This window comes from Mycteria americana (genome assembly GCF_035582795.1).
Source record: "Mycteria americana isolate JAX WOST 10 ecotype Jacksonville Zoo and Gardens chromosome Z unlocalized genomic scaffold, USCA_MyAme_1.0 Scaffold_18, whole genome shotgun sequence".
Taxonomy (NCBI): Eukaryota; Metazoa; Chordata; class Aves; order Ciconiiformes; family Ciconiidae; genus Mycteria; species Mycteria americana.
Window position 1 is genome coordinate 5,873,718 of NW_027445436.1, and position 27,957 is coordinate 5,901,674.

General features: G+C 45.5%; 1 protein-coding gene across 6 annotated transcripts in view; it reads right to left on the reverse strand.

Annotated features, from left to right (window-relative positions):
- The window catches only part of LOC142402962 (SWI/SNF-related matrix-associated actin-dependent regulator of chromatin subfamily A member 2-like), a 204,103-nt gene that overhangs the window by 74,284 nt on the left and 101,862 nt on the right, over nucleotides 1–27,957 (reverse strand). For all 6 annotated transcript variants that reach the window (XM_075488964.1, XM_075488962.1, XM_075488960.1 and 3 more), the window contains 5 exons: nucleotides 27,354–27,400; nucleotides 18,944–19,110; nucleotides 17,944–18,107; nucleotides 12,380–12,607; nucleotides 75–152 (listed from right to left, as the gene is read on the reverse strand). In XM_075488964.1, the coding sequence (XP_075345079.1) occupies nucleotides 75–152; nucleotides 12,380–12,607; nucleotides 17,944–18,107; nucleotides 18,944–19,110; nucleotides 27,354–27,400 (684 nt within the window). The remainder of the gene's footprint in view (nucleotides 1–74; nucleotides 153–12,379; nucleotides 12,608–17,943; nucleotides 18,108–18,943; nucleotides 19,111–27,353; nucleotides 27,401–27,957) is intronic.

The following is a 27,957-nucleotide window of genomic DNA, read 5'->3' on the forward strand; positions in this document are numbered from 1 at the left end:
AGCAATCATGTGTGGTGCTTAGTTGCCGACTGGGGTTAAACCACGGCAACTACTTATCATCATAATGCCCTTACCATGAAGAGATCAAACTCCTCTTCACGCCGAGCAATCATCTGATTCAGAGTCTCATCATCAGGAACTTCATCTTCTTCCTATTTAAATAGAAAAAGGCATTAGAAAAATACAAAGCAATGTCCAAAGTGAGGCAACCATTTGCACTGAGCCACTGTTGCACTGATATCTCAAAAGAACTGTGAAACGCTCAAATGAAAACTAAAAATTTGAAAGTGCCTTGCTGTTCATTGATTCAGAAGTAACACAAAATAGACTTAATCAAACAGACAATTAGGACTTCTTATCACTTTCATATATTGAGAATGAGGAAGTGAGCAAACACGCAACCAGGAAAATTTGGTTCATGGTTTTTTCAGGGGCACAAGCACAGTTAGTTGTCAGCTTGTTTTTCAGTTAAAATATACACATTTCCCTTCTGCTGCTCTACAGCACTCCCCCAGTAATAGCATTCTACACTATGAGGTCTTTACTGTCAAAGCAGAAGGAAGGGAAAAAATCCTGAAAAAAAAAATCCCTAGAAACAAAGCCTGCACAATCCATATTTCTGTAGACCACTGTCCACTCACAAAGTGAGATGTGAATCATAGAATCACAGAATATCTCGAGTCAGAAGGGACCCATAAGAATCATTGAGTCCAACTCCCTGCTCCTCACAGGACTACCTAAAACTAAATCCTATGACTAAGAGCATCATCCAGATGCTCCTTGAACTCTGACAGGCTTGGTGCTGTGACCACTTCCCTGGGGAGCCTCTTCCAGTGACCGACCACCCTCTCAGTGAAGAACCTTTTCCTAAGGTCCAACCTGAACTTCCCCTGACGCAGCTTCATTCCATTTCCTCGTGCCCTATCACTGGTCACCAGAGAGAGGAGATCAGCACCTCCCCCTCCACTGCCCCTCTTGAGGGAAGTTGTAGACTGCGATGAGGTCACCCCTCAGCCTTCTCTTCTCCAAGCTGAACAAACCAAGTGACCTCAGCTGTTCCTCATAAGTCTTGCCCTCAAGACCTGTCACCATCTTGGTTGCCCTCCTCTGGACACACTCTAATAGTTTGATGTCCTTCTTATATTGAGGCACCCAAAACTGCACACAGTACTCGAGGTGGGGCTGCACCAGTGCAGTGTAGAGTGGGACAATCACCTCCCTCAACCAGCTAGCTATGCTGTGCTTGATGCACCCCAGGACATGGTTGGCCCTTTTGGCTGCCAGGGCACACTGTTGACTCATATTCAACTTGCCATCAAACCAAACCCCCAGATTTCTTTCCACAGGGCTGCTCTCCAGCCTCTCCTCCCCCAATTTGTACATATAACCAGGATTGCCCTGTCCCAGGTGGAGAATCTGGCACTTGCTCTTGTTAAATTTCATCCAATTGGTGATTGCCCAGCTCTCTAGTCTATCCAGATCTCTCTGTAAGGCCTCTCTACCCTCAAGGGAGTCCACAGCTCCTCCTAGTTTAGTATCATCAGCAAACTTACTTAATGTACATTCGATTCCTGCATCCAGATCATTTATAAAAACATAAAAGAGCACTGGCCCTAAAATTGAGCCCTGGGGAAGCCCACTGGTAACTGGCTGCCAGCCTGATGTAACCCCATTTACTATAACTCTTTGAGCTCAACCCACCAGCCAATTGTTCACCCAATGTATTGTCTAGCTGTATGCTGGACGTTTTGTCCAGAAGGATACTGAGACACAGTATCAAAAGCTTTGCTAAAATCCAAAAAAACCACATCTACTGGCTTCCCTTGGTCAACTAGATGGGAGACCTTGTCATAAAAGGAAATTAAGTTGGTTAAGCAGGACTTTCCCCTCGTGAACCCATGTTGGCTATGACCAGTGACTGCGTTGTCTCTCAAGTATCTTTCAGTAACTCCCAGAATAACCTTCTCCATAATTTTACCAGGCACTGAAGTGAGACTGACAGGCCTGTAATTACCAGGGTCTTCCTTCTTACCCTTCTTGAAAATTGGGACAACATTTGCCAGCTTCCAGTCGACTGGGACCTCTCCAGACTCCCAAGGCCATTGAAAAATAATGGAGAGAGGTCCCGTGATAACATCGGCCAGCTCTTTCAGTACCCTGGGATGAGTCCCATTGGGCCCCATGGACTTATGTGCATCCAGCTGGAGCAGCGAGTCTCAAACAACTTCAGAGTCGGCTGGGAGTTTATCATCCCCCCAGTCACGGTCTTCCAACACAGGGCTCCGGGGGTCCCAGGGCCCATCATCAGCGTTGAAGACAGAGGCGAAGGTGGCATTAAATGTCTCTGCTTTGTCTACGTGTGGTCTCTGCTTTGTCTATTTGTGAGGTGACTGACCCCGTCAAGCAATGGACCAATGTTATCTCTGATTCTCCTTTTGCTATTAACATATTTTAAAAAGCCCTTGTTGTTGTCCTTCGCAGTGCTGGCCAGCTTGAACTCTAATTGAGCTTTGGCCGTGTGAATTTTCTCCCTACAGTGGCGAACAGCATCTCTGTAGTCCTCCCATGTTGCCTGTCCTTGCTTCCAATGTCTGTACACTTTCCTTTTCCACCTAAGTTCTAGAAGAAGATCCCTGCTCAGCCAAGCCAGCCTTCTGCCCCGCTTGCTTGACTTCCGACACTTTGGAATTGCCTGCTCCTGCACTCTTAAGAGATGGCTCTTAAAAAGTGACCAGCATTCATGGACCCCAATACCTTCAAAAGCAGATTCCCAGGGGACCTTACTAACTAGCTCCTTCACCAGCCCCAAGTCTGCTCTCCCCATATCCAGGGTCGAAGTTTTGCTGGCAGTTTTTCTCCTATCGCCAGCAATTTGAAACTCAACTACTTTGTGGTCACTGTGACCAAGACAGCCACCAATCACCACTTTGCCCACGAGTCTCTCTCTGTTTACAAACAACAAATCTAGGAGGGCACCTTTCCTAGTCGGCTCCCTTAGTACCTGCACCAAGAAGTTATCTATCTTCAACGTGCTTCAGGAATTTCCTGGACCTGTTTGTGTCTGCTGTATGATATTCCCAGTTGACGTCTGGGAAGTTAAAATCACCCATAAGGACAAGGGCAGCTGATCTAGAGATATCCCTTAATTCCTTGTAGAATAATTCATCGATGTCATTGTCCTGGCTGGGTGGTCGATAGTGGACTCCCACAACAACATCCGCTCTATTTGTTTTCCCCTTAATCCTTACCCAGAGGCTCTCAACCATGTCATCGCCAACTGCAAACGCCATACAATCCAACCCCTCCCTTACATACAGCGCCACCCCCTTGCCTCGCCTGCCCTGCCTATCCCTCCTGAAGAGCCTATAACTGTCCATCACGGCACACCAGTCACAGGACTCATCCCACCAGGTTTCGCTTATGCCAATGATGTCGTAGCTCTAGGACTGGGCCAAAGCTTCTAGCTCCTCTTGTTTATTCCTCATGCTGCGCACATTAGTATAGAGACATTTCAAATGTGCTCCAGTGTACTCAGCACATCATGGAGCAGACCGAAGGACCTCGCTAGCACACTGTCCCTCAAACACTGGCGTGCCATCCCATGGCTTATCTCTAGCAAGCCTGGTTTTTATCCCTTTCCCCTTCAAATCTAGTTTAAAGCTCTTTCAATGAGCCCTACTAACTCCTGCACAAGGATCCTTTTCCCCCTTTGAGACAGGTGTACCCCATCTGTCGCCAGCAAGCCTGGTGTCGTGTAGACCGACCCATGATCAAAAACCCCAAAATTCTGCCGGTGACACCAGTCACGGAGCCAGGTATTGATCAGCTGGGCCTTCCTGTTTCTTCCAACAACATTCCCTGCAACTGGAAGGATAGAGGAGAACACTACTTGTGCTCCTGATCCCTTAACCAGTCGTCTTCAAGGCCCTGAAGTCTCTTTTGATCGCCCTTGGACTTTTATTGCAACTTCATCGCTGCCTACATGAAAAAGCAATAATGGATAATAATCCAAGGGCTGTACCAGGGTAGGAAGCTTTCTCGTAACATCTTTAACCCGGGCCCCAGGGAGGCAGCAGACTTCCCTAAGAAGTGGTTCTGGTGAAGATCCGTCTTTTTGACAAAAAGTTATTTCATAAAATCAAAAACATTCATTGGCAAAATAAACCAAAACTCTAGGATTCAGCTGAAAACATAAATGTTGAAGAGCTATGGTGCCCATTTTTAACATGATCAGGCTCCATAATGCTCAGTTCCTCTCTCCAAATACAGCAACTATTTTGAAAGTACATGGCATTTTAAATTTCATAACAGGACAGGTAAATCAAAGCTACAAACTTTAGTTTGGTTCCCACATAAAAACCTTAAAACATTTACTGAATCTGTGTTACAGTATATTGTAAATATATTACTAAATATAATTATATATATTATATATATTATAATATATATAATTATATTATATTATAATGTATATATTATATTATATATTATATATTATAATATATTATAATATAATTATAATATATAATGAAAATATATTACAGTATATTGTAAATATATTACAGTATATTGTAAATATATTACAATATACTGTGTTACAGTATATTGTAAATATACTGAATCTGTGTACAGTATATTTCAGCGAAGCCTCCGAGGCGAGCAGCTCTGTGACAGAGGACCGCGTCGGGGGACCGCTGCTGGATCGGCGAAACCGCGGCAAAACCGCGCAGGGAAGGGAGGAAAAAGAAAAGGGAGGGCGCAGCCACCCCCCCGGCCCCTGAGCAGGAAGGCGGGAGCTCCTGACGAGGACCCGGCTCTGACTCAGCGTGGGCGGGGACAAGAGTGACGGCGGAAATCCCCTTCCCGTACAAGAGCATCTCCCAGGGAGCGCGAGCGACCAGGAGCGCGGCGAACAGGACGGGCAAACAGGGCGTGGCGCGTCAGAAGGGCGTGGCGCGGCAGTTTGCGCGGCCGTTCGCACAGGCAGGACGTGTGGGGAAGGCGAAGGCACCTACTAGCTCAAGAGGATCTGTGAGAAGTGAGTTCATTCGGTAGTCCCCATCCTTCCAGAAGGAACTCAGCTATGGTCCTTACTCGTCAGAAAGCAATGCCCTCTGCGCTCGCCAGAGTGGATGTGGCTACCCAGACGGAGCTGCTGGGAAAACATGCCGCCACCCAGGTCTCGGGCTGCAGGGAGTGCCTGGGCATCTCCCTGTTCACACATGGCAGCCGTGCGGACAGCTGCGTGAGGTGCGACCAGGTGGATGACTTGCTTTGCATGGTGGCAGAGCTACGGGAGGAGGTGGAAAGGTTAAGGAGTATCAGGGAGGCTGAAAAAGAGATCGACTGGTGGTGCCAGGCTCTGCCCCCCCTGAGACGGGAACAAGAGCAGCAGCAGCCGCCAGTAAGAACCCACGATCAAGGGGATCCTCTGTCCCCCCCCCGCCGGGCTGAAGGCAGCAGCTCAGAGGAGGAGAGTGAATGGAGGAGAGTCCGCGCTCGTGGCGGCAGGCGAAGGCCCTCCCTGCCCGCCTCGCCCCCCCAGATGCCTCTACACAACAGGTATGAGGCCCTGGAGGTGGAAGGCCAGTCAGTGGAGGATGGGGACGACAGTCTATCTACACCGGAGGTGTCGCCCAGGTCAGAAGAACGTACCTCTCGTCTTACCACCACCTCCATGAGGAAGAAAAGAAGGGTTATAGTTGTGGGTGACTCCTTTCTGAAGGGAACCGAGGGTCCGATATGCCGGACGGACCCTCCTCTTAGGGAAGTCTGTTGCCTCCCTGGGGCCCGCGTGAAGGATGTCACGAGGGTACTCCCTAGTTTGGTACGGCCCTCGGACTATTACCCCCTACTGCTCTTCCATGTGGGGGGCGATGAGGCTGCAACACAAAGTCCTAGGGTGATCAAAAGAGACTTGAGGGCCTTGGGACGGCTAGTAAGAAACTCAGGAGCACAGGTTATTTTCTCCTCTCTCCTTCCAGTGGTGGGCAGAGACGCAAGAAGGAACAGAGATGCCCAATCTATTAATGCATGGCTCCATGGCTGGTGTCATCGCCACGGATTTGTTTTTTTTGACAACGGGATGGCCTACGCCGCAGCGGGTTTGCTGGCATCTGATGGGATTCATCTTTCTCAAAGGGGAAAGAGAATCTTCGCTCAGGAACTTGCAGGGCTCATTGACAGAGCTTTAAACTAGACTCGAAGAGGGAGGGGGATAATATCAGGCTTGCCCGAGAGAAGCTGAGGGGCGACGTGCCATGGTTAGAGGGAGCGGCTGCCAGCGAGGACACTCGGCCTGAGTCCTCGAGATGTGCGGGGTACGCTTGGGCACAGCCGAAGTCAAGCGGAGTTGAGCCAGGGGATACTGAGGCAACGGGAGGCAAGAGGGAAACACCAGTGAAACGCCTCAAAGCACGCAAGGGGTGTTCTTCTGTGAAGGAGACACGGATGACAGCCCAGCTGAAGTGCCTCTACACCAATGCACGCAGCATGGGTAACAAGCAGGAGGAGTTGGAAGCCATTGTACATCAGGAAAACTGTGATATGGTGGCCATCACGGAAACGTGGTGGGATGACTCGCACAACTGCAGTGCGGCGATGGATGGCTATAAACTCTTCAGGAGGGATAGGCGAGGCAGGAGAGGTGGTGGGGTAGCCCTATATGTCAGGGAGTGTCTGGATAGTTTAGAGCTCGATGATGGTGATGATAGGGTGGAGTGTTTATGGGTAAGAAACAGGGGGAAGGCCAACAAGGCAGATATTGTGGTGGGAGTCTGTTACAGACCACCCAACCAGGATGAGGAGACAGATGAACTATTCTATAAGCAGCTGGGTGAAGCCTCACGATCGCTAGCCCTTGTTCTTGTGGGGGACTTCAACCTGCCGGATGTCTGCTGGAAATACAATACAGCAGAGAGGAAACAGTCCAGGAGGTTCCTGGAGCGTGTGGCAGATAACTTCCTGACGCAGCTGGTGAGTGAGCCAACGAGGGAAGGTGCCCCGCTGGACCTCTTGTTCACCAACAGAGAAGGACTTGTGAGCGATGTGATGGTTGGAGGCTGTCTTGGGCAGAGCGATCATGAAATGATAGAGTTTTTGATACGTGGAGAAGCGGCGAGGGGGGTCAGCAAAACTGCCACCTTAGACTTCTGGAGGGCGGACTTCGGCCTGTTTAGGAGACTGGTCGAGAGAGTCCCCTGGGAGGCAGCCCTTATGGGCAAAGGGGTCCAGGAAGGCTGGACATTCTTCAAGGAGGAAGTCCTAAAGGCACAAGAGCAGGCTGTCCCCAGGTGTCGAAAGACGAGCCGGCAGGGAAGAAGACCGGCCTGGCTGACTAGAGAGCTCTGGCTCGAACTCAGGAGAAAGAGGAGAGTCTACGACCTCTGGAAGAAGGGGCAGGCAACTCAGGAGGACTACAAAGGTGTAGCAAGGTTGTGCAGGGAGAAAACTAGAAGGGCCAAAGCTGAGTTAGAGCTCAGTCTGGCTGCTGCTATAAAAGACAACAAAAAACACTTCTTCAAATACATTAGCAGCCAAAGGAGAGGTAAGGAGAATCTCCAGCCCCTAGTAGATGGGGGAGGAAACACAGTGACCAAGGATGAGGAAAAGGCTGAGGTACTTAATGCCTTCTTTGCCTCAGTCTTTATTAGCAGGGCCGACAGTTCTCTGGGTACCCAGCCCCGGGAGTTGGAAGATAGGGACGGGGACCAGAATGGAGCCCCCATAATCCAGGGGGAAATGGTGAGTGACCTGCTGCACCACTTAGACACTCACAAGTCTATGGGGCCTGATGAGATCCACCCGAGAGTACTGAGGGAACTGGCAGATGTGTTCACCAAGCCCCTTTCCATCATTTACCAGCAGTCCTGGCTAACTGGGGAAGTCCCTGCTGACTGGAGATTAGCGAATATGACACCCATCTTCAAGAAGGGCCGGAAGGAGGACCTGGGGAACTACAGGCCTGTCAGCCTGACCTCGGTGCCGGGGAAGCTGATGGAGCAGATCATCCTGAGTGCTATCACACGGCATGTAGAGAATAACCAAGGGATCAAGCCCAGCCAGCATGGGTTCAGGAAAGGCAGGTCCTGCTTGACCAACCTGATCTCCTTCTATGACAAGGTGACCCGCCTAGTGGATGAGGGAAAGGCTGTGGATGTTGTCTATCTAGACTTCAGTAAAGCCTTTGACACGGTTTCCCACAGCATTCTCCTGGAGAAACTGGCTGCTCATGACTTGGACGGGTGTACTCTTCGCTGGGTAAAGAACTGGCTGGACGGCCGGGCCCAAAGAGTGGTGGTGAATGGAGTTTACTCCGGTTGGCGGCCGGTCACAAGCGGTGTTCCCCAGGGCTCTGTGTTGGGGCCAGTTCTGTTTAACATCTTTATCAATGATCTGGACGAAGGGATCGAGTGTACTCTCAGTAAGTTTGCAGACGACACCAAGTTGTGTGGGAGTGTTGATCTGCTGGAGGGTAGGAAGGCTCTGCAGAGGGACCTGGACAGGCTGGATCGATGGGCCGAGGTCAATTGTATGAGGTTTAACAAGGCCAAGTGCAAGGTCCTGCACTTGGGCCACAGCAACCCCATGCAACGCTACAGGCTTGGGGAAGAGTGGCTGGAAAGCTGCCTGGCAGAGAAGGACCTGGGGGTGTTTGTTGACAGCCGCCTGAATATGAGCCAGCAGTGTGCCCAGGCGGCCAAGAAAGCCAATGGCATCCTGGCTTGTATCAAAAATAGCGTGGCCAGCAGGACTAGGGAAGTGATTGTGCCCCTGTACTCAGCACTGGTGAGGCCGCACCTCGAATACTGTGTTCAGTTTTGGGCCCCCCACTACAAGAGGGATATTGAGGTACTGGAGCGTGTGCAGAGAAGGGCAACGAAGCTGGTGAAGGGTCTGGAGCAAAAGTCTTATGAGGAGCGGCTGAGGGAGCTGGGACTGTTTAGCCTGGAGAAAAGGAGGCTGAGGGGAGACCTTATTGCTCTCTTCAACTACCTGAAAGGAGGTTGTAGAGAGGTAGGGGTCGGTCTCTTCTCCCAAGTAACAAGTGATAGGACAAGAGGAAATGGCCTCAAGTTGCGCCAGGGGAGGTTTAGACTGGATATTAGGAAATTTTTCTTCACCGAGAGGGTTATGGAGCATTGGAACAGGCTGCCCAGGGAAGTGGTTGAGTCGCCATCCCTGGAGGTATTTAAAGGACGTTTGGATGAGGTGCTTAGAGACATGGTGTAGTGGTGGTTTTGGCAGTGTTAGGTTTATGGTTGGACTCGATGATCTTAAAGGTCTTTTCCAACCTATATGATTCTGTGATTCTGTGATTCTGTAAACCTACAGTTAAGGGTTTTACATGACAATAAATGTTTTGTACTCACTAAAATGGAGGTGGAGTAGAATGCAGTATATAGTACCTCAAAATTAACTTCCTACAGTCTTTTATTTTCAAAATAATCCAAAGAAGCCTGCATCTATATCTGTACATCCCATTTCCCCTCCATTGGTAAGATTTCTGCACTTCAAGAAAAAAAGTATGATTACCACTTCAGCTCTCACTAAATACTCATGTAATTTGTAATTCAAACATGAAATAAGTAAAGCAGTTGGAAAAGTGATAGTGTTCTGGTGGCATAAGCTCTGGAACTGTTGGTTCCCCTCCCCACCAATATTTCATACATTCAATATTTGGAAAAAGCTAGCTGTTCTTTTTTTAAAAAAACTCATTACATATTTTGTGGGTGTGCGTATACTTGAACGCGTGTGTGTATGGGAAGAAATGAAAATAAGAAGTGGAGCGGAATAGAAGAAATTTGAGAGTTAAAAAAACCCACCAACCCTAAATGAAAATGAAAAAACGAATGAATGAAAATGAATGAATTTAATGAAAAAATCACATGCATAAAAAGCCTTCATTAAGTAAACTATTAAAAACTGCCCCCAAAATCCTGCAAAAGAATACAAGAAGTCCAAAATATTTGGATTCTGGACTAGTGAAACTCTCTCTCTTCCTCTCAATGTGTGTGCATTTACTATCATCTTGAATTACTCAATAATACTTTTTCCTTCAATTTTATAATATTTTTCTCTAAACCCAGAAATGTGCAGAGCTAGAAGAGAGAAAGCATGTGTAATTTTTAATGTAGTCTACTAAAAAATGCAAGTGAAAATTGTGAGAAGTATACAACAAATAATACTGATGCAACATATCACATATTAAGCTAAGTTTTAACTGATGACATCTTCAGTACCCTCTTTGGGAGCATTCCTAGAATGCATTTTCAGAGAGGTGCCAATCCTACAAAAAGGCATGTTTGTAACTGAATGATAGAGAGCAGCAACATTGCTTTTAATATATGTCACACTGGAAAGAATTGTATGAACATCTGAAGTAATAGTACAAATCAAACCTGTATCACAGTGAATATAAAAAATGTATTAATTAGCTTTGTTATTTCACAGTTTTAACTGCTTTCAATACAATAGATTTAATGACTACTGAAGGAATTTCTTTTAATATGGAAAGATTCTGGCAGATATTCACAAAGATTTTGCTTAAATTTTATTAAAAGTAGTTAAGTATTTTGAAAGCCTAAAATAAAGAATTACAGATGACAAAACCTTTCAATAACCTAAGACAACTCATTAAGCCACAGAAATTATATCAGGATCTGACAGTTATTCTGTTTAAGCTGAGGTGTGTGTTATGCATGCAAAAATACTGTTATCTTAATTAAGATAGTTAATTGTTTTGCTGAATTGTTTGGAGGCCATATGAAAATTAGACTCCTTTAAAGAATCACAGAATCACAGAATAGTTGAGGTTGGAAGGGACCTCTGGAGACTGTCTAGTCCAACACCCACCCACACCCCCCACACCCCACCCCCCCCAACAGGGTCAACTAGAGCAGGTTCCTCAGGGCCACATCCAGTTGGGTTTTTAATATCTCCAAGGACGGAGACTCCACAACCTCTCTGGGCAACCTGTTCTAGTGTTTGACCACCCTCACAGTAAAAAAGAGGGTTTTTTTTCCTTATGTTTAAACAGAATTTCCTGTATTTTAGTTTGTGCCCATTGCCTGTTGTTCTGTCACTGAGAAGAGTCTGGCTCCATTTTCTTTACTTCCTCCCATCAGGTATTTACACACATTGATAAGATCCCCCCCCCCCCCGAGCCTTCTCTTCTCCAGGCTAAACAATCTCAGCTCTCTCAGCCTCTTCCTTATGTCAGATGCTCCAATCCCTTAATTATCTTAGTGGGCCTTTATTGGACTCGCTCTAGTATGTCCATTTCTTTCTTGTGGTTGGAAGCCCAGAACTGGACACAGTACTCCAGATGTGGTCACATCAGTGCTGAGTAGATACTTGGTATAGGCTCAGTTGACTCTGATGCCTCCCTTGACGGAGCTTGTTCCTCCTCAATTGTTCCCAGGGCACTATACCTGTTCTGTAATTGCAGATCTGCAGGCAGAGAAGGAGTCTTCCTTCTGTTGCCAGAAGTCACAAGCTTCAGGTCTTCCCTGACATGGGAGTCTCCATCTACTGGTCTTAGGATCACATGATAATTTGGGTTGGAAGGGTCCTCAGTAGGTTATCTAGTCCAACCTCCTCCTCAAAGCAGGGTCAGCTATGAGATTGGACCAGGTTGCTCAGGGTTTTATGCTCCTCTGAGCACAGCCTCTAAATGTACCTCCTTTGCATCATTTGCAAGCTTTTGCCTCTGCAGGGTCTCTGAAGACCATCTCCTGCCCATCCTCCCCCATGCTACACAGCTGTATTGGGAGCCTTGCAGAAGACACTGTATTCAAGGAGTTAGGGATCTTGAACAGGCTGTCTGCTCTATTGGGGCTTGTACTTAGGGTTTGAGAAGCCCGTAGGTTATTAATATAATCTGTAACTTACAATATATCTTTGGTAAAGGTAAACTGTATGTGGATCAAGGGGTGGAATGTAGAGAACCTGACCGAGAAACCGTTGCACATTTAGGAGTTAGTGATCCACATAACAGCTAATGGGAGTAGGCCCAGGCCTGTGCTGCGCTGCACGTACAGCATGGCTTTCAGGCCTGTGTTGTGCTGCACAAATTCCTTGGCCACAGGATAAACTCAGATAGCTCATTGTAACAGAGGAGCCTGCAGGCAGCTCCCACTTGGTACCTGTGACTACGCCACCTGCATGGCCTCGCCTTTATCTAACAGTGCAGCAACAAGTTCTCATGAGAATATCCTTTAGGAATAGAGTTGTTTTCTTGTAAGGAAACTGTAAAATAGCTTGCAGTCTCAAGCAGTCCCAAGCTGCACTCAAACTGCGCTCTTGCCTACCAGTTATACAGCTGCTTCCCAAGCACCAACTGAAACATCTTCTCTTTGATTGTTTTTAACTGCCTTACCTCATTTTCTTCTTCATGTTCTAATATAGCCTGTAGAAAAGCCCTCCGCTCATGGCTTGAAGATTTCTGATCAAACATTCCAGCCTGAATAACTTTTTGATCTACATTCAGTTTATACTTTGCAGCAGCGAGTATCTTCTCCTCCACACTGTTCACAGTGCACAGTCGCAGGACTCGAACCTCATTCTGCTGACCAATTCGATGAGCTCGGTCTTGGGCCTGCAAGTCCTATTAGGCAAAGAATATGGAATGATGCATAACGTAACTGTGCTACACAAATCACTCCCTGCTTAAAGGACACCTATCACTCCCTGCTTAAAGGACACTGTAATGTTGGGTTTTATTAGCATAACAAAAAGAAGTGCTCAAGCTACAGCCCACCACAATTCATCTAGCTCATTCCTGATTATCCTCCTTCTTGGGAGTTCATCAGACCCAGGCAGGCAAACTGGAGGGAAAAAAATATGTGCATGCTCTGTACAATGTGAATGCAGTAAGCTTAACACTTCTTGAAAGCATGTGCAGTAAGTGACCAAGATAGGCCACAGTATGTAATTCTTCTCTGCCACTCAGAGTTCATGGCCTTTCAGGCCAGAAAGGAACCCTGAAGTAAAGCAACTCTCTAGTCCAGGTACAAGAACAGAGGCAACGATATAACTAGGTATATATTATAAAGTCCAGATATAAACCTGTGTATCTAAAGCAAACCACTATTTCTGAATATCTTAAATGCGTTAGTAATTTTATGTATTGGGTCTGGCTAGAATAGAGTTAACTTTCTTCATACCAGCCTGTTGGGGGCTTGTCTGGGATGGTGCTGTGATACAGATTTGTCACCAAAAGAGTGTTGATAACGCAGCAATGTTTTGGCTATTGCTGAACAGCGCTTGCACAGCATCAAGGCCTTCTCTGTTTCTCACTCTGCCCCCCCAGGGAGTAGGCTGAGGGTGGGCAAGGAGTTGGGAGGGGACACAGCCGAGACAGCTGACCTGAATTGGCCAAAGGGATATTCCATGCCATATAACGTCATGTTCAGCAATAAAAACTGGGCAGAGTGTGTGTGTGTGTGGTGGGGGGAGGGGGGGGAGGCACGTATATGTGTGTTGGCTTCCAAGGTAGAACGGAACAGAACAGAACAGAACAGTTCAGTTGGAAGGGACCTACAACGATCATCCAAACTGCCTGACCACTTCAGGGCTGAGCAAAAATTAAAGCATCTTATTAAGGGCATTGTCCAAATGCCTCTTAAACACTGACAGGCATGGGGCATTGACCACCTCTCTAGGAAGCCTGTTCCAGTGTTTGACCACCCTCTCGGTAAAGAAATGCTTCCTAATATCAAGTCTGAACCTCCCTTGACTGAACCGTTCCCACGCGTCCTGTCACAGGATACCAGGGAGAAGAGATCAGCACCTCCCTCTCCACTTCCCCTCCTCAGGAAGCTGTAGAGAGCAATGAAGTCGCCCCTCAGCCTCCTTCTCTCCAAACTAGACAAACCCAGAGTCCTTAGCCGCTCCTCATAGGACATGCCTTCCAGCCCTTTTCTCCAGCTTTGTTGCCCTCCTCTGGATGCATTCAAGTACCTTCACATCTGGTTGCCTGCCAAATGTAGCCCAGAACTGCACACAGTACTCAAGGTGAGGCCGCACCAACGCTAAATACAGCGGGATAATCACCTCTTTTGACCGGCTGGTTATGCTGTGTTTGATGCACCCCAGGATGCGGTTTGCCCTCTTGGCTGTCAGGGCACACTGCTGACTCCTATTGAGCCTGCTGTCAACCAGCACCCCCAGATCCCTTTCTGCAGGGCTGCTCTCCAGCCACTCCTCTCCCAATCTATACTTGTGTCTGGCATTACTCCATCCCAGGTGCAGAATCTGGCATTTGTTCTTGTTAAATTTCATGTCACTGATGATTGCCCAATGCTCCAATCTATCCAGAACCCCCTGCAAGGCCTCTCGTCCCTCAAGAGAGTCAACAGCACCTCCCAGTTTAGTATCGTCAGCAAACTTGCTAAGGGTGCATTCAACTCCTGCATCCAGATCATTGATAAAAATATTGAACAGAACTGGCCCTAGAATTGAGCCCTGAGGAACACCGCTGGTGACTGGTTGCCTGCCAGATGTAGCCCCATTCACTACAACCCTTTGAGCCCTGCCCTTCAGCCAGTTCTTCACCCAGCGCACCGTGTACCTGCTCATGTCCCAGTTGGACAACTTGTCTAGAAGGATGCTGTGAGGGACAGCATCAAAAGCCTTACTAAAATCCAGAAAAACTACATCCACCACCTTCCCTTCATCCACTAGGTGAGTGACCTTATCATAGAAGGATATTAAATTAGCTAAAGAGGACTTTCCCTTTGTGAACCCATGTTGACTGTGCCTGATGATTGCATTCTCCTTTAAATGCCTTTCAATAGCACCCAGCATGATTTTTCTGGGTACTGAGTTTAGACTAACAGGTCTGTAGTTTCCTGGGTCTTCCCTCGCACCCTTCTTGTAAATTGGAATAACATTGGCTAGCTTCCAGTCAGCAGGGACCTCGCCAGACTCCCAAGACCTTTGGTAGATGATTGAGAGGGGTGCTGCTGTAACATTCGCTAGCTCCTTCAGAACTCTGGGGTGAATCCCATCAGGCCCCATGGACTTGTGAACATTCAGCTGATACAACTGGCCCCTTACAATTTCAGCGTCCACAAATGGAAAGTCACTGTTCCCGCAGTCGTGGTCCTCCGACTCAGGGGACCGGGCAGCCCAAGGTCTATAATCGATATTAAAGACTGAGGCAAAAAAAGCATTGAATGCCTCCGCCTTTTTCTTCGTCCCTATTTGTCAGGTGACCGTCTTCATCAAGTATTGGTCCAATGTTTTCCTTAGACCTCCTCTTACTATTAACATACATAAAAAAGCCTTTCTTGTTGTCTGACACAACACTGGCCAGTTTCAACTCTAGTTGAGCTTTAGCCTTTCCTGTCTTCTCCCTGCATATGTGAACCACAGCTCTGTACTCTTCCTGCAAAGCCTGACCTCGCTTCCAGAGATCGTACAGTTTCTTTTTCCGCCTGAGTTCCAAGAGGAGTTCCCTGTCCAGTCCAGCTGGTCTTCCGCCCCGCTTGCTTGACTTGCGACACAATGGGATGGCCTGCTCCTGTGCTTCTAAAAGGTGGTTCTTAAAAACCGACCAGCTCTCGTGGATTCCTAAGCCCTCAAAAGCAGATTCCCAGGGGACACTGCTAACTAGCTCCCTCAGTAGCTTAAAGTTTGCTCTCTTGAAATGCAGGGTAGCAACTCTGCTGACCTTTTTTCTCATTACACCAAAAATTTTAAACTCAACCATTTCATGATCACTGTGGCCAAGACAGCCACCTACCGTCACATCTGCCACGAGTCCATCTCTATAGTCACAAATAGCAAGTCTAGGAGGGCATCTTTCCTAGTTGGCTCACTGAGTACTTGTGACAAGAAGTTTTCTTCCACAAACTTCAGGAATTTCCCAGGCTTGCTTGTCACAGCAGTATGATATTCCCAGTTGATGTCTGGGAAGTTGAAATCTCCCATAGGGACAAGGGCTACCGATCTAGAGATTTCTCCTAATTGCCTATAGAATAACTCATCAGTGCTAACATCCTGGCTGGGCGATCAATATTAGACACCCACAACGACACCTGCTTTGTTTTCCATCCCCCTAATCCTCACCCAGAGGCTCTCAACCACGTCATCCCCAACTGTAAGGGCTGTACAATCAAACCTCTCCCTTACATACAGTGCAACTCCTCCACTTCGCCTGCCCTGCCTATCCCTCCTGAACAGCCTGTAGCCCTCCATCCCAGCACTCCAATCGCAGGACTCATTCCACCAAGTCTCACTAATACCGATGACATCATGGCTCTGGGAACTGACCAATGCTTCCAGTTCATCCTGGTTTTTTCTCATACTGCGTGCATTGGTGTACAGGCATTTCAGATGTGCTCCTAAGCCCTCAGTGCTCTCTGGAGCAGAGTAAATGCTCCCATTAGCATTGCCAGCCTCAGGCGATGCCATGCCAACCCTTGGTTTACCTTTGGCAATCCTCTTGGTATCCCCTTCCCCCACTGATTCTAGTTTAAAGCCCTCTCAATCAGTCCTGCCAGCTTACGAGCAAAGATGTGTTTCCCCCATCGGGTCAGGTGGATCCCGTCAGGCCCCAGCATACCTTGTGCCTTGAAGACTCTTCCATGGTTATAGAACCCAAAGTTCTGGCAGAGGCACCAGTCCTGGAGCCAGGTATTGATGTCTTGGGCACGCCTGTTTCTTCCAATGTCTCTTTTATATCTTTCCTTCACTTCTTAAACTGTCTTTATCTCAACCCAGGACTTTTCACCCTTTTGGCCTTCTGATTCTCTCCCCCATTCCGCTAAGGGGCTAGGAAGCAAGCGACTGTGTGGGTGCTTAGCTGCTGGCTGGGGTCAACCCACCACCATGTGGGGCACCAAAAAGGACTGTGGTGGGTTGACCCTGGACAACGGCCAAGCACCCACACAGCCACTCGCTCACTCCCCTCTCCCGTGGGATGGGGAGAAAATAGAAGGAAAGCGAGAAGAATGATTGATCGAAATAAAGACCGTTTAATAAGTGAAGCAAAATCTGTGCATGCAAGTAAAGCAAAGGAAGGAATTTATTTACTATTTCCTTTTGGCAGGCAGATGTCCAGCCACTTCCTGGAAAGCAGGACCTCAGCACACATAACGGTTCCTTGGGAAGACAAACGCCATGACCACAAACGTCCCCGCTTCCTCCTCCTTTCCTTGAGCTTTTATTGCTGAGCGCAACACCATATGGTATGGAATATCCCTTTGGTCAGTCTGGGTCAGCTCTCCCGGCTGTGCCTCCTCCCAGCTTCTTGCCCACCCCCAGTCTACTCATTGGTGGGGCAGAGTAGGAAAAATCAAAAGCCTCGCGGCTGTGCAAGCACTGTTCGGCAACAGCCAAAACACTGGTGCGTGCATTATCAACACTGGCTTGGTCACAAATCCAAAATACAGCACCATATGGGCTGCTATGAAGAAAATTAACTCCATCCCAGCCAGACCCAGTATAGACTCTAGTCCAGGTACAAGAACAGAGGCAACCATATAGCTGGATATATATAAAATATAATCTAGCTATAGACCTGTGTATCTAAAGCAAATCACTATTCCTGAGAATCTTAAATGCATTAGTAATCTTAGAAATTATTTCATCTGCTGCATGAGCTTTTAACTTTGAATGGAGAGCCATTTATTAGTGCCTTATGATTAAAGGGTGAACAAAGTTATACCAATGAAACAGAAAATGCAGACTGTAAGACTCTAACTTTGAGGATTCCCTGACACTCAGAAAAACTATATACGCAGACGCAGTATCACTTTACCGATTTAAAACAAAACACTACTTGATTGTAGCAGTTTGCCTTACCATTTCTTCTCAAAGCAGCATTTTATGATATACTTTCATTTCACTGTCAATCTTCCCAAATTAAAACACAAAGCCTAAAAAAGCACAAACAATTATTTCCATATTACATGAAGATAATTAAATAAAAATAACCTGATGAGGATTCCAATCACTATCAAAGATTATAACAGTGTCAGCAGCCTGGAGGTTCAAGCCCAGCCCTCCTGCCCTTGTACTCAGCAAGAAGATGAAGTACTGTGAGCCAGGTTCATTAAACTTCTTCAGCAGGGCAGCTCGATCCTCCGATTTTGTTGTACCTGAGAAGAAATTAAAAAAGAAATAAAAAGAAACCCTATGACAAAGATCTTCTACTGAAATAATTTAAAAGCAATCTTAGTTGTTTAAGGCACGTGTGGAAGGGAAATTTTAGCTCACTTGTTCTTTGCCATCTCAGCTATATTTTCTATAATATAGACAACAAACACTAACCATGGATGTTTCAGCCAACTGTCTATAGCACTTGGGAGGAGGGTTCCCAAACTTTTATCTTTTAAGTAGGCTTGACATTTCAAAAGGGGACTTTGAAAAGATGCAACTATCTGTTTGACAACGTTTTATGACTGACAAGTTTCAATAGATGATATACACACGCAAAATGGAGCTTCAGTTTTGATTAAGGCCTTATGAACACTCACAGAATCTAAATATTTTAAAAACTATATGCGTACACAAACATAGATTTATTAACATTTCACTATTGGCCTTAAAAATCAAGATTAATATCAAGGGAACAAAAATTCTTAAAAGATCACATTCAAAACACAATGGTATCAATAGGGGAGGGAGAGAAAGCAGAGAATTCAACCATGGTAAAAGGCCTACACAAAGCTCTAAGTAACAACTAAGCACTGTACACATTGGCAACAAGGTGAATTTCCTGTACTTTGACAATCAGTTTTTACTGATCAGCTTGATCTGACCCTCTGCTTGTTTTATCTTTTTACATCTCTGCCTGTAGCTGAAGACAGACAGAAGTTTGATATTTTTATTCAGATGTCCATACACATATAGTACAGAGGAGGAAGTTTTTCTACTACATAGTCAAATTGCTGAACCAGAAAAACACTCCCAAATGTATTTTCATTCAGCTTACCATCAAGACGTAAGTAAAGGAAATTTCGAAATGCAAAATAGTCCTCCATAATGGTCATGAGTGATGTCATTTGACAGAAAAGAAGCACACGATGGTTAGTGGCTCGCAACTTAGGTAAAATACGATCAAGTAGTTCAAATTTCCCTGAGGCCCGATAAAGCTCAGCTCTGTTTAAGAGGAAAAAACACAATAAATGCCATGATAAGCCTGCTTTTAGAAGAGTTTTTAATAATGCATTCTAATTACAATTGCGTCATATCATGGTAATGGATAGATTCCTTTACTCAAAGGAAAACAAAACTGATAGCACTTTTCTCTCTTTAAAACTGTTTATGATGTTGATTAAAATAAGAAAAAAGCCCACATGAATTGCATCTCTGTATTTATTTGTTAGGAAAGGGTTCCTCCCCCCAAATATAAGAATTCTGTGGACTCTCAAGCACATCAAATATCTTCCTTTATGAGCCCAGTATTTTTTTTTCATTATTTCTCAAAACAAGCATTATTTCTGAAGTACATAAGCATTTTATTGGTTTAGATGCTCTCCCACAGGATCTGCTTTCAATCAGCATCTACTGGAGCCACAAGTTATATTCATCAAGTGTATGTTAGAATTGATTACTTTTCCACTCACTACTGTGCATGTGAAAGCAAAGGAGTACAGACCAGACTAGTTTATATACAGAAACAATGGGAAAAGTTTGATAGTAGACATATTATTTTATTGTATACACTTGTAACTGTCTTGAACTATCTTTATTTGCTCTTATTACTAATCTTCTGTCTTCTGTGCTGTCAAGATGAGTTGCAAAACAGACTGAGCACTAGGTTTGTACACAAAGATGTTTAAGCCAAAAATCAGAAAGAGAGTAACAAAGGTGGCTAAATGAGTAGGACAACCATATAGTTTAGAAAATCAAATTACACATAACTCTCCTCTAACTCTAAATCCATAGACTTAAAATATAATTCATCATTAGTAACTGTATACTCAGTCCACAAGATACAAGGCCTTCTGAGATGTATACATGTATAATTGCTATGCAAAAGGCCAAACTATTTGAGAGACAGATGGTCTCGTATACTAATAAAGAAAAAAAGACATTGCTGACACTTAAACAGGAAGGGAGCCATGTGGAGGATACACAAAACCTCCTCTATCCCTTGCTCAGATTAAGATGGAAACCATTTCTAGCCAGTTGGACAGAAGCATTGAGAACAAATTTAAATCTATTTAATTTTTTTATCTAAGCAATGGAAAAAGTGCTAACATAACTTTAATTTGGAATAAATTAAAAAGGAAGAGTAGAAGAGGGAGAGAGTGAGAGAAATGAAACCCCCTACTGAAATCCCTAAAGAGTCTCCACAATAAATTTCAGATAGTGTCTTTGTTGTTTTAAAAAAAAGGAAGGGAGGGAGGGAGGCAGGCAAGCAGGCAGGAAGGATATGCAGGAGGGAAGGCAGGCAGGCAGGCATTGGTTTGTCTCATGAAGACAGGATTTATTATTCAGTATATTGACATGCAGTGTGATAATCATCTTTCCCTATTTTCCCGAGACAGAGGGGCAGAAAAGCTTCACATAACACTTTTAATACCAGCATCTTTTGGTTCAGGTATGGATCCTGTGCCTCTCTGTCCTCCTATAAAAGGGCATAGAGGACGAAGGAATCAGGATTCTCCTTCAGGTCCCTCCCAAACTGAAGTCCATGCTAATGAAATACTGATGAGAAGATGAGATATATCACAGGGCTGCTGTGGTTGCCTGCTGGGATTTGCACCTGATCAGCAAATCATCTGGACATGAATAGTCTTCCATGCTCTTAAATACTCTTCCATTACATCATGTCACTCAGAACTTTTTGATAGTGGGGAAAGTCCCTGGGTAGAGCATCCTGTTACCACCTAGGTTTCACTGAGAATCTGAAATATCTTCTTTGATGAGGGAAGGGGAGATTCCTAATGATGAATCCAACAGATGGAAATCTGTAAACAGTCTTGAGCTTGGAGACAGTGGAATGATGGAGTCAAGTGTTATAAATAATTTAGGATGATATATGCACTTGGATTTTAGGATAGGAAAAACACACTTCCTTCTTGTACAGAATGAGAATAAAATATCAAAACATTCTGTTAACCCTGAAATATCTTCTGTAACTTCTAAATAAGATCATTGCCATGTGCAGACTCTAATGACTGATCCTTGAAATGGACATAGTAGATGTGGAATGAGGCAGTATCTCTTGTCCTTCCATTGGGTGTCACTAAGAACAGTCTGGCTCCATCTTCTTTACTCCTCCTATGAGGTATTTAGACACTTTGATAAGATCCCCTCCATAGCCATCTCTTCTCCAAGATAAACAGTCCCAGCTCTAAGCTTCTCCTCATATGACAGATGCTCTTGTGGAAGCAAAATAGTTAATGCCTCATAGGCCTTTGCAGGCCTCACTAGTTAAGAAACATTTGCAGCTAATGGTCTCACCAGTCAGCAAGATTTCATTAACAAAGGAGTGAATTATTCGTAAAAGGATATACTGTCTAGACCCTCCTAATCTGAAGAATTCCAATCACTGTTGATATTTACCATATTCTGCTTATCTGACACAGTTTTGGTGAAGAACCTGGTTGTATAACCTAAAAGGTATATAAACTCTGTAACTGCCCCATTTGCACAGGGTTCCTATCAGCAGAGTCTCTCACTCTGCTGCTTTGTGTTCTCTCCTATAGCTATAGTAATAAACTGCTTCTGTTCTGACCTGATCAAAATTGTAATTCCAGTTATTCCATGACACTCCAAACCCTTAGTCATTTTTGTGGCCCTTTGCTGGACTCACTCCAGTATCCCCGTGTCTGTCTTGTACTGGGGAGCCCAGAACCAGATACAGTACCTGAGATGTGGCCTCAGCAGTGCTGAGTAGAGAGGAAGGATCTCCCCCCTCGACCTGCCGGCAATGCTCTTCCTAATGCAGCCCAGGATGCCGTTGGCCTTCTTTGCCACGAGGGTGCATTGGTGGCTCATGGTCAGATTCTTGTCCACCAGGACCCTCAGGTCCTTTTCTGCAGAGCTGCTTTCCAGCTGGTCAGCCCCCACCCTATTCCATACCGGGTGCAGGACATGGCATTTCCCTTTGTTGAACTGCCTATTTCTCCATCCTGTTGAGGTCCCTCTGAATGTCAGCACAACCACCTGGTGTATCAGCCACTCCTCCCAATTCTCTATCATCTGCAGACTTGCTGAGAGTACACTCTGTCCCAAGATCCAGGTCAGAAAAGAAGAGGTTAAACAGTATGGGTCCCCAGTATTGACCCCTGGGGGACACCACTAGTGACTGGCCTCCAGCTGGACTTCATGCCTTTTGCTGTTGATATACCTGCAGAAGCCTTTCTTGTTGCCCCTCCCATCCCTCTCCAGATTCAAATCTAGATGGGCTTTGGCTTTCCTAACCGCATCCCTGTATGCTCGGACAGTGTCTGTATATTCCTCCTGGGTCACCTGTCCCTGCTTCCACCTCCTGTATGCTTCCTTTTTATGTGTGAATTTACTCAGGAGCTCCTTGTGCATCCATACTTCCTGCCACCTGTGCTTGACTTGCTGCATGTTGGGATGGACCATTCTTGAGCTGGGAGAAGGTGATCCCTGAATATCAACCAGCTCTCCTGGACCCCCTCTGGTTTCTAGGACTGTCTCCCATGGGATTCTTCCAAGCAGATCCCTGAAAAAGCCAAAGTTTGCTTTCCTGAAGTCTAGGGTTATGATCCTGCTATTTGCCTTGTTCCCTCCTCTCAGAATCCTGAACTCCACCATCTCACGGTCACTACAGTCAAGAATGCCCCAACCAGTCCTTCCTTGTTTGGAGGTATTCAGGTCCAGCAGAGTGCCTCCCCTCATTGGCTCCTTGATCACTTGTGTCAGGAAGTGATCACCAAAACACTCCATAAACCTCCTGGATTGCTTATGCCTTACTGTCTTGTCCTTCCAGCAGATATCGGGGTGGTTAAAATTCCCCATGACAACCAGGGCCTGCAAATATGAAGCTTCTTCCAGTTGTATGAAGAAGGCCTCATCTACTTCTTCCTGATCAGGTGGTCTATAGCAGATGCCCACCACAATGTCACCCACATTGATCTGCCCTCTAATCCTAACCCATAAGCTCCTGACTGGCACATCATCCATCCCTAGGCAGAGCTCCATGCATTCTGGCTGCTGTCTCATATAAAGGACAGTTCCCCCTCCTTGCCTTCCCAGCCTGTCCTTCCTAAAGAGCTCATATCCATCCATGGCAGCACTCCAGTTGTGTGAGCTATCCCAGCACATCTCCGTGATCCCAATGAGATCGTAGCCCTGCAGCTGCACAGAGACCTCTAATTCTTCCTGTTTGTTCCCCATGCTGCACGCATTAGTGTACAGGCACTTCAGAGAGGCACGCAGTCATGCTGATTTCCCAGGAAAAGGGTGAGAGCTTCCCCCACAATACTGTCCTCCTGGCACTTCCTTATTTGTGTGCATGCGCTTGGGGTGGGCTCTCTTGTGTCGTGTTTTGTTCATTTTGAGGTCTCTCCTGTCCACACCACCTTGCACCCTCTGCTTACCAAGCCAGTCCACCACTTTCTCACTTGACTGTGGGTTGTCCTCTCCCTCCCCTGTCATTCCTAGTTTAAAGCTCTCCTCATCAGGTTGGCCAGCCTGTTGGCAAAGATGGTTTTGCCCCACTTGGTCAGGTAGATCCTGTCTTTCCCTATCAGTCCTTTATCCTCAGAGGGTCCTGTGGTCATTAAAGCCAAATCCCTATCAGCAACACCAGCTGTGCTGCCAGTTGTTGATCCCCAGGATCCATCCATGCCTCCTCAAGCCCTTCCCCTTCATCAATATGATCAAGTAGAAAACCACCTGGGCCCCCATACCTTTGACCCTCATCCCCAGATTCATGTAGCCACTCTTGATATACTCGAGGTTTCCCCTGGCAGTATCATCGGTGCACATGTGGAAGAGCAGCAGAGGGTAATACTCTGAGGGCCAGACAAGCATCAACAGTCTCTCAGTTCCAGATCCAAGCCCCCAGCAAGCAGCAAACCTCCCTAGAGAGTAGGTGGGAGTCATCCACTACTATCACTTGCTGCTTCCTCCTGATGCTGCTGCATGGTTCAGTCTCAGCTGGCTCCAATGTTTCCTCAGACAGAGCTTCCAGTCCCTCATCTGCTACCAGGGCACTGCACCTATTCTGTAGTTGCAGATCTGCAGGTGGAGCAGGAGCCTTCCTCCTGTTGCCAGAAATCACAAGCTTCTAGGCTTCATTATCATGGGAGCCTCCATTTGCCACCTCAATGAGTACAGACTCTGGTTGCTCTTTCTGTGCAGGTAGGGGTTCAGGCTCTTGTTTCTTCGGGGTGTTGGAGAAGATCCTTTCTGTCTCTTTTTTCATCATCCTTATTGCTGCGCATTGATATTGACATACTGGAGCAAGTCCAGAGGTGGGCCACCAAGATGCTCAGGGGACTGGAGCACATGACAGAAGAAAAGGTTGAGAGAGCTGGATTTGTTCAGTCTAGATAAGAGAAGGCTCAGAGAAACCTTACTGCTTGTCTACAACTGCCTAATGGGAGGATACAGTGAAGACTCTTCTCAGAGCTGCACAGTAATAGGACAAGAGGCAATGGATACAAGCTGGAACACAGGAAATTCTGATAAGATATTAGGAAAAATATTTTTTACCATCAGGGTGGTCAAATACTAGAACTGGTTGCCCACTGAGGCTGTATAATCTGCATCCTTGGAGGTGTTCAAGACTTGACTGGACAAGTCCTTGAGCAACCTAACCTGCTTTGCATAGAGGTTAGACCAGGTGACTTCCAGAGTTCTCTTCCAACCTAAATTATTCTATGATTCTAACCTTTTTTAACATGCTCTTTATCAAAAACGTATACGTCAAGAGAACCTGTAAGCAAATGAGCCAGGACTTGCTGCCAAGAGACCTTTAAAGTCTAATAGTTCTTTATGGAAATTACTGACATAGCCTTTGAACAATTAAGAACTGGGTAAAAGTATCACTGAAGTATCAGTTTAAACATTTTATGTAAATATAATGTGTTGCTGGATTATAAGAATTGTGTTAAAGGTTACACAGAAAGTTTCTGAAAAGCAAAATATTAGTAGATTAGTAGTAAACTTAAAATTTTGTTATGACAAGGTTCATTTAAATTGCTGAAAAAAAAATTGAGTGGACAGATGCCAATAATCTAATTGCAAGTATAATAAGAAAACATACCCCCATAAAATCAGAGGTAGATTAAGGCTAACTGGAAATCATTCCTAACCCAATACTTGAATGAGCCACAATAACAGGAATTTAAATGCTTTCCGTTAGAGAAAGTTTGCTAATATTTCCCTAATTTGAAAGGGAATAAAAAAAAGAAGAGGAGATAAATTAAAACTGAGAACTGGTACTGTTAACAAATAATAATAAATCACAGATATGAAAACACCAGGGACCTCTGTAAGGAAGTTTTGATAATCATGGAATCATAGAACAGCCCAGGTTGGAAGGGACCCTGAAAGATCATCTGGTCCAACCTTTCATGGGAAAGGGAGCCTAGATGAGATTAGCACCCTGTCCAATTGCATCTTGAAAACCTCCAGTGATGGGGACTCTACCCCATCCAGTGAATGACTGTTCTTACTGTAAAAAATTTCTTTCTTATGTCAAGATGAAACCTCTCCCAGTGCAACTTGTACCTGTTGCCCCTTGTCTTCTCCATGTGACATAATGTCTCATGCCACTGCAGTTGTGCAAAGGTGTCAATCTTGTCCCTAATTTAGCAAGGACTAGCATACAGTTATCAATAAATAAACAAGAATCCTGCACGTGACCACCATAATTCTTCCTTATGTGATGGGAAAGAAAAAAGAAAAAATACTCTTGTTACAACAGGAATAAAAGCTTTCTGAAGAACCAGCAATCATTTCTACCATGTTCAGTCATTGCCCAAGGACTGGAAGTTTTGTGAAAGAAAGGATCACAGAATCACACAGAATCGTATAGGTTGGAAAAGACCTTTAAGATCATCGAGTCCAACCGTAAACCTAACACTACCAAGACCACCACTATACCACGTCCCTAAGCACCTCATCCAAACGTCCTTTAAATACCTCCAGGGATGGTGACTCAACCACTTCCCTGGGCAGCCTGTTCCAATGCTTGATAACCCTTTTCAGTGAAGTAACATTTCCTAATATCCAGTCTAAACCTCCCCTGGCTCAACTTGAGGCCATTTCCTCTCATCCTATCACTTGTTACCTGGGAGAAGAGACCGACCCCCACCTCTATACAACCTCCTTTCAGGTAGTTGTAGAGAGCAATAAGGTCTCCCCTCAGCCTCCTTTTCTCCAGACTGAACAACCCCAGTTCCCTCAGCCACTCCTCATCAGACTTGTGCTCCAGACCCTTCACCAGCTTCCTTGCCCTTCTCTGGACACTCTCCAGCACCTCAATATCCCTCTTGTAGTGGGGGGCCCAAAACTGAACACAGTATTCGAGGTGTGGCCTCACCAGGGCCGAGTACAGGGGCACGATCACTTCCCTAGTCCTGCTGGCCACGCTATTTTTGATACAAGCCAGGATGCCATTGGCTTTCTTGGCCACCTGGGCACACTGCTGGCTCATATTCAGGCGGCTGTCAACCAACACCCCCAGGTCCTTCTCTGCCTGGCAGCTTTCCAGCCACTCTTCCCCAAGCCTGTAGCGTTGCATGGGGTTGATGTGGCCCAAGTGCAGGATCTTGCACTTAGCCTTGTTGAACCTCATACAATTGGCCCCAGCCCATCGATCCAGCCTGTCCAGGTCCCTCTGCAGAGCCTTCCTACCCTCAAGCAGATCAACACTCCTGCCCAACTTGGTGTCATCTGCAAACTTACTGAGGGTGCACTCGATCCCTTTGTCCAGATCATTGATAAAGATATTATATCCTATATCTTGGTATGATTTTAATGAAAATAATGAAAATCCGTCTTCAGAATTCTCCTAACCATTCTCTGCTTTAGCCAAATTATTCTTTTCAAAGACTACTTTAAATCAGATAAAAACTTTCTTGCTTTGACATTAGTCACTCAGCAGGGCTTCAGCATCAGTCAAGGACAAGACTGGAGTCCAGAAGATTCCAATTACCATCCAGCTATAAAAGCAACTTTAAACTGCCATTTTGGAAAGGAAACATCCCTTGAAGTAAGAAGCAGTCCCTTAAGCTGGGGGACTATGGGAAGAGTTTTAAGCTGGTTAGGCTCCTTCTAAAGCATGTTATTTCTATAGCTGATTAGATTTATCTTAGAAACTGCTTAGTTTTTGAGAACGTATAGCTTTTGGAAACAAGATATGATACAATAGTTTCATTGCAGCATATATGAAGAAGATAAAGATTTACCCATTGATGACACCATTTGAGTAGCCTAAATGTTCAGCGAAGGATTCCTGCAGAATTATAAGCAATAAACAGAACATTAGACACAGTCTATACAGTGGCCAAAATTATGCATCCCTATATCAAGAAATTATATGAATGGGGTTTGAGTCCCATTACACTCATGCCCTTTGAATTTGCCTTGTGGCACAAGTACTCTAATGTGTTCCTGCTACTGCTTTATTTAAAATGCATGGCTTGTAGGAATAATTTCCCTCTGTATGCTTTTTACCAGATTACAAATACAGTAGAACCTAATTAATTTGCACTGATTACTGGGAGACCCATTTGCAAAATACTGAATTTCAAGAGTTAATAAGCAAGTGAGCAAACAATAAAAAACACAATAATACACCACAGGAGATACTTGTTCATTTCTTTGTATATTGTAGCTACATTTCAGTTAGCTTTAGCTCAGTAATGAGAAATGCTACACAGTAAACAAATCTTTGCTGAAAAAAAGGAGGGGTATGGAGGGGGAGCAATTTCTGATAGATATTCTAAAGGATTAGCAGTCTGCTAGATAACAAGGTTCTACTATATGTTCTACTATATGGCATTTTAAACT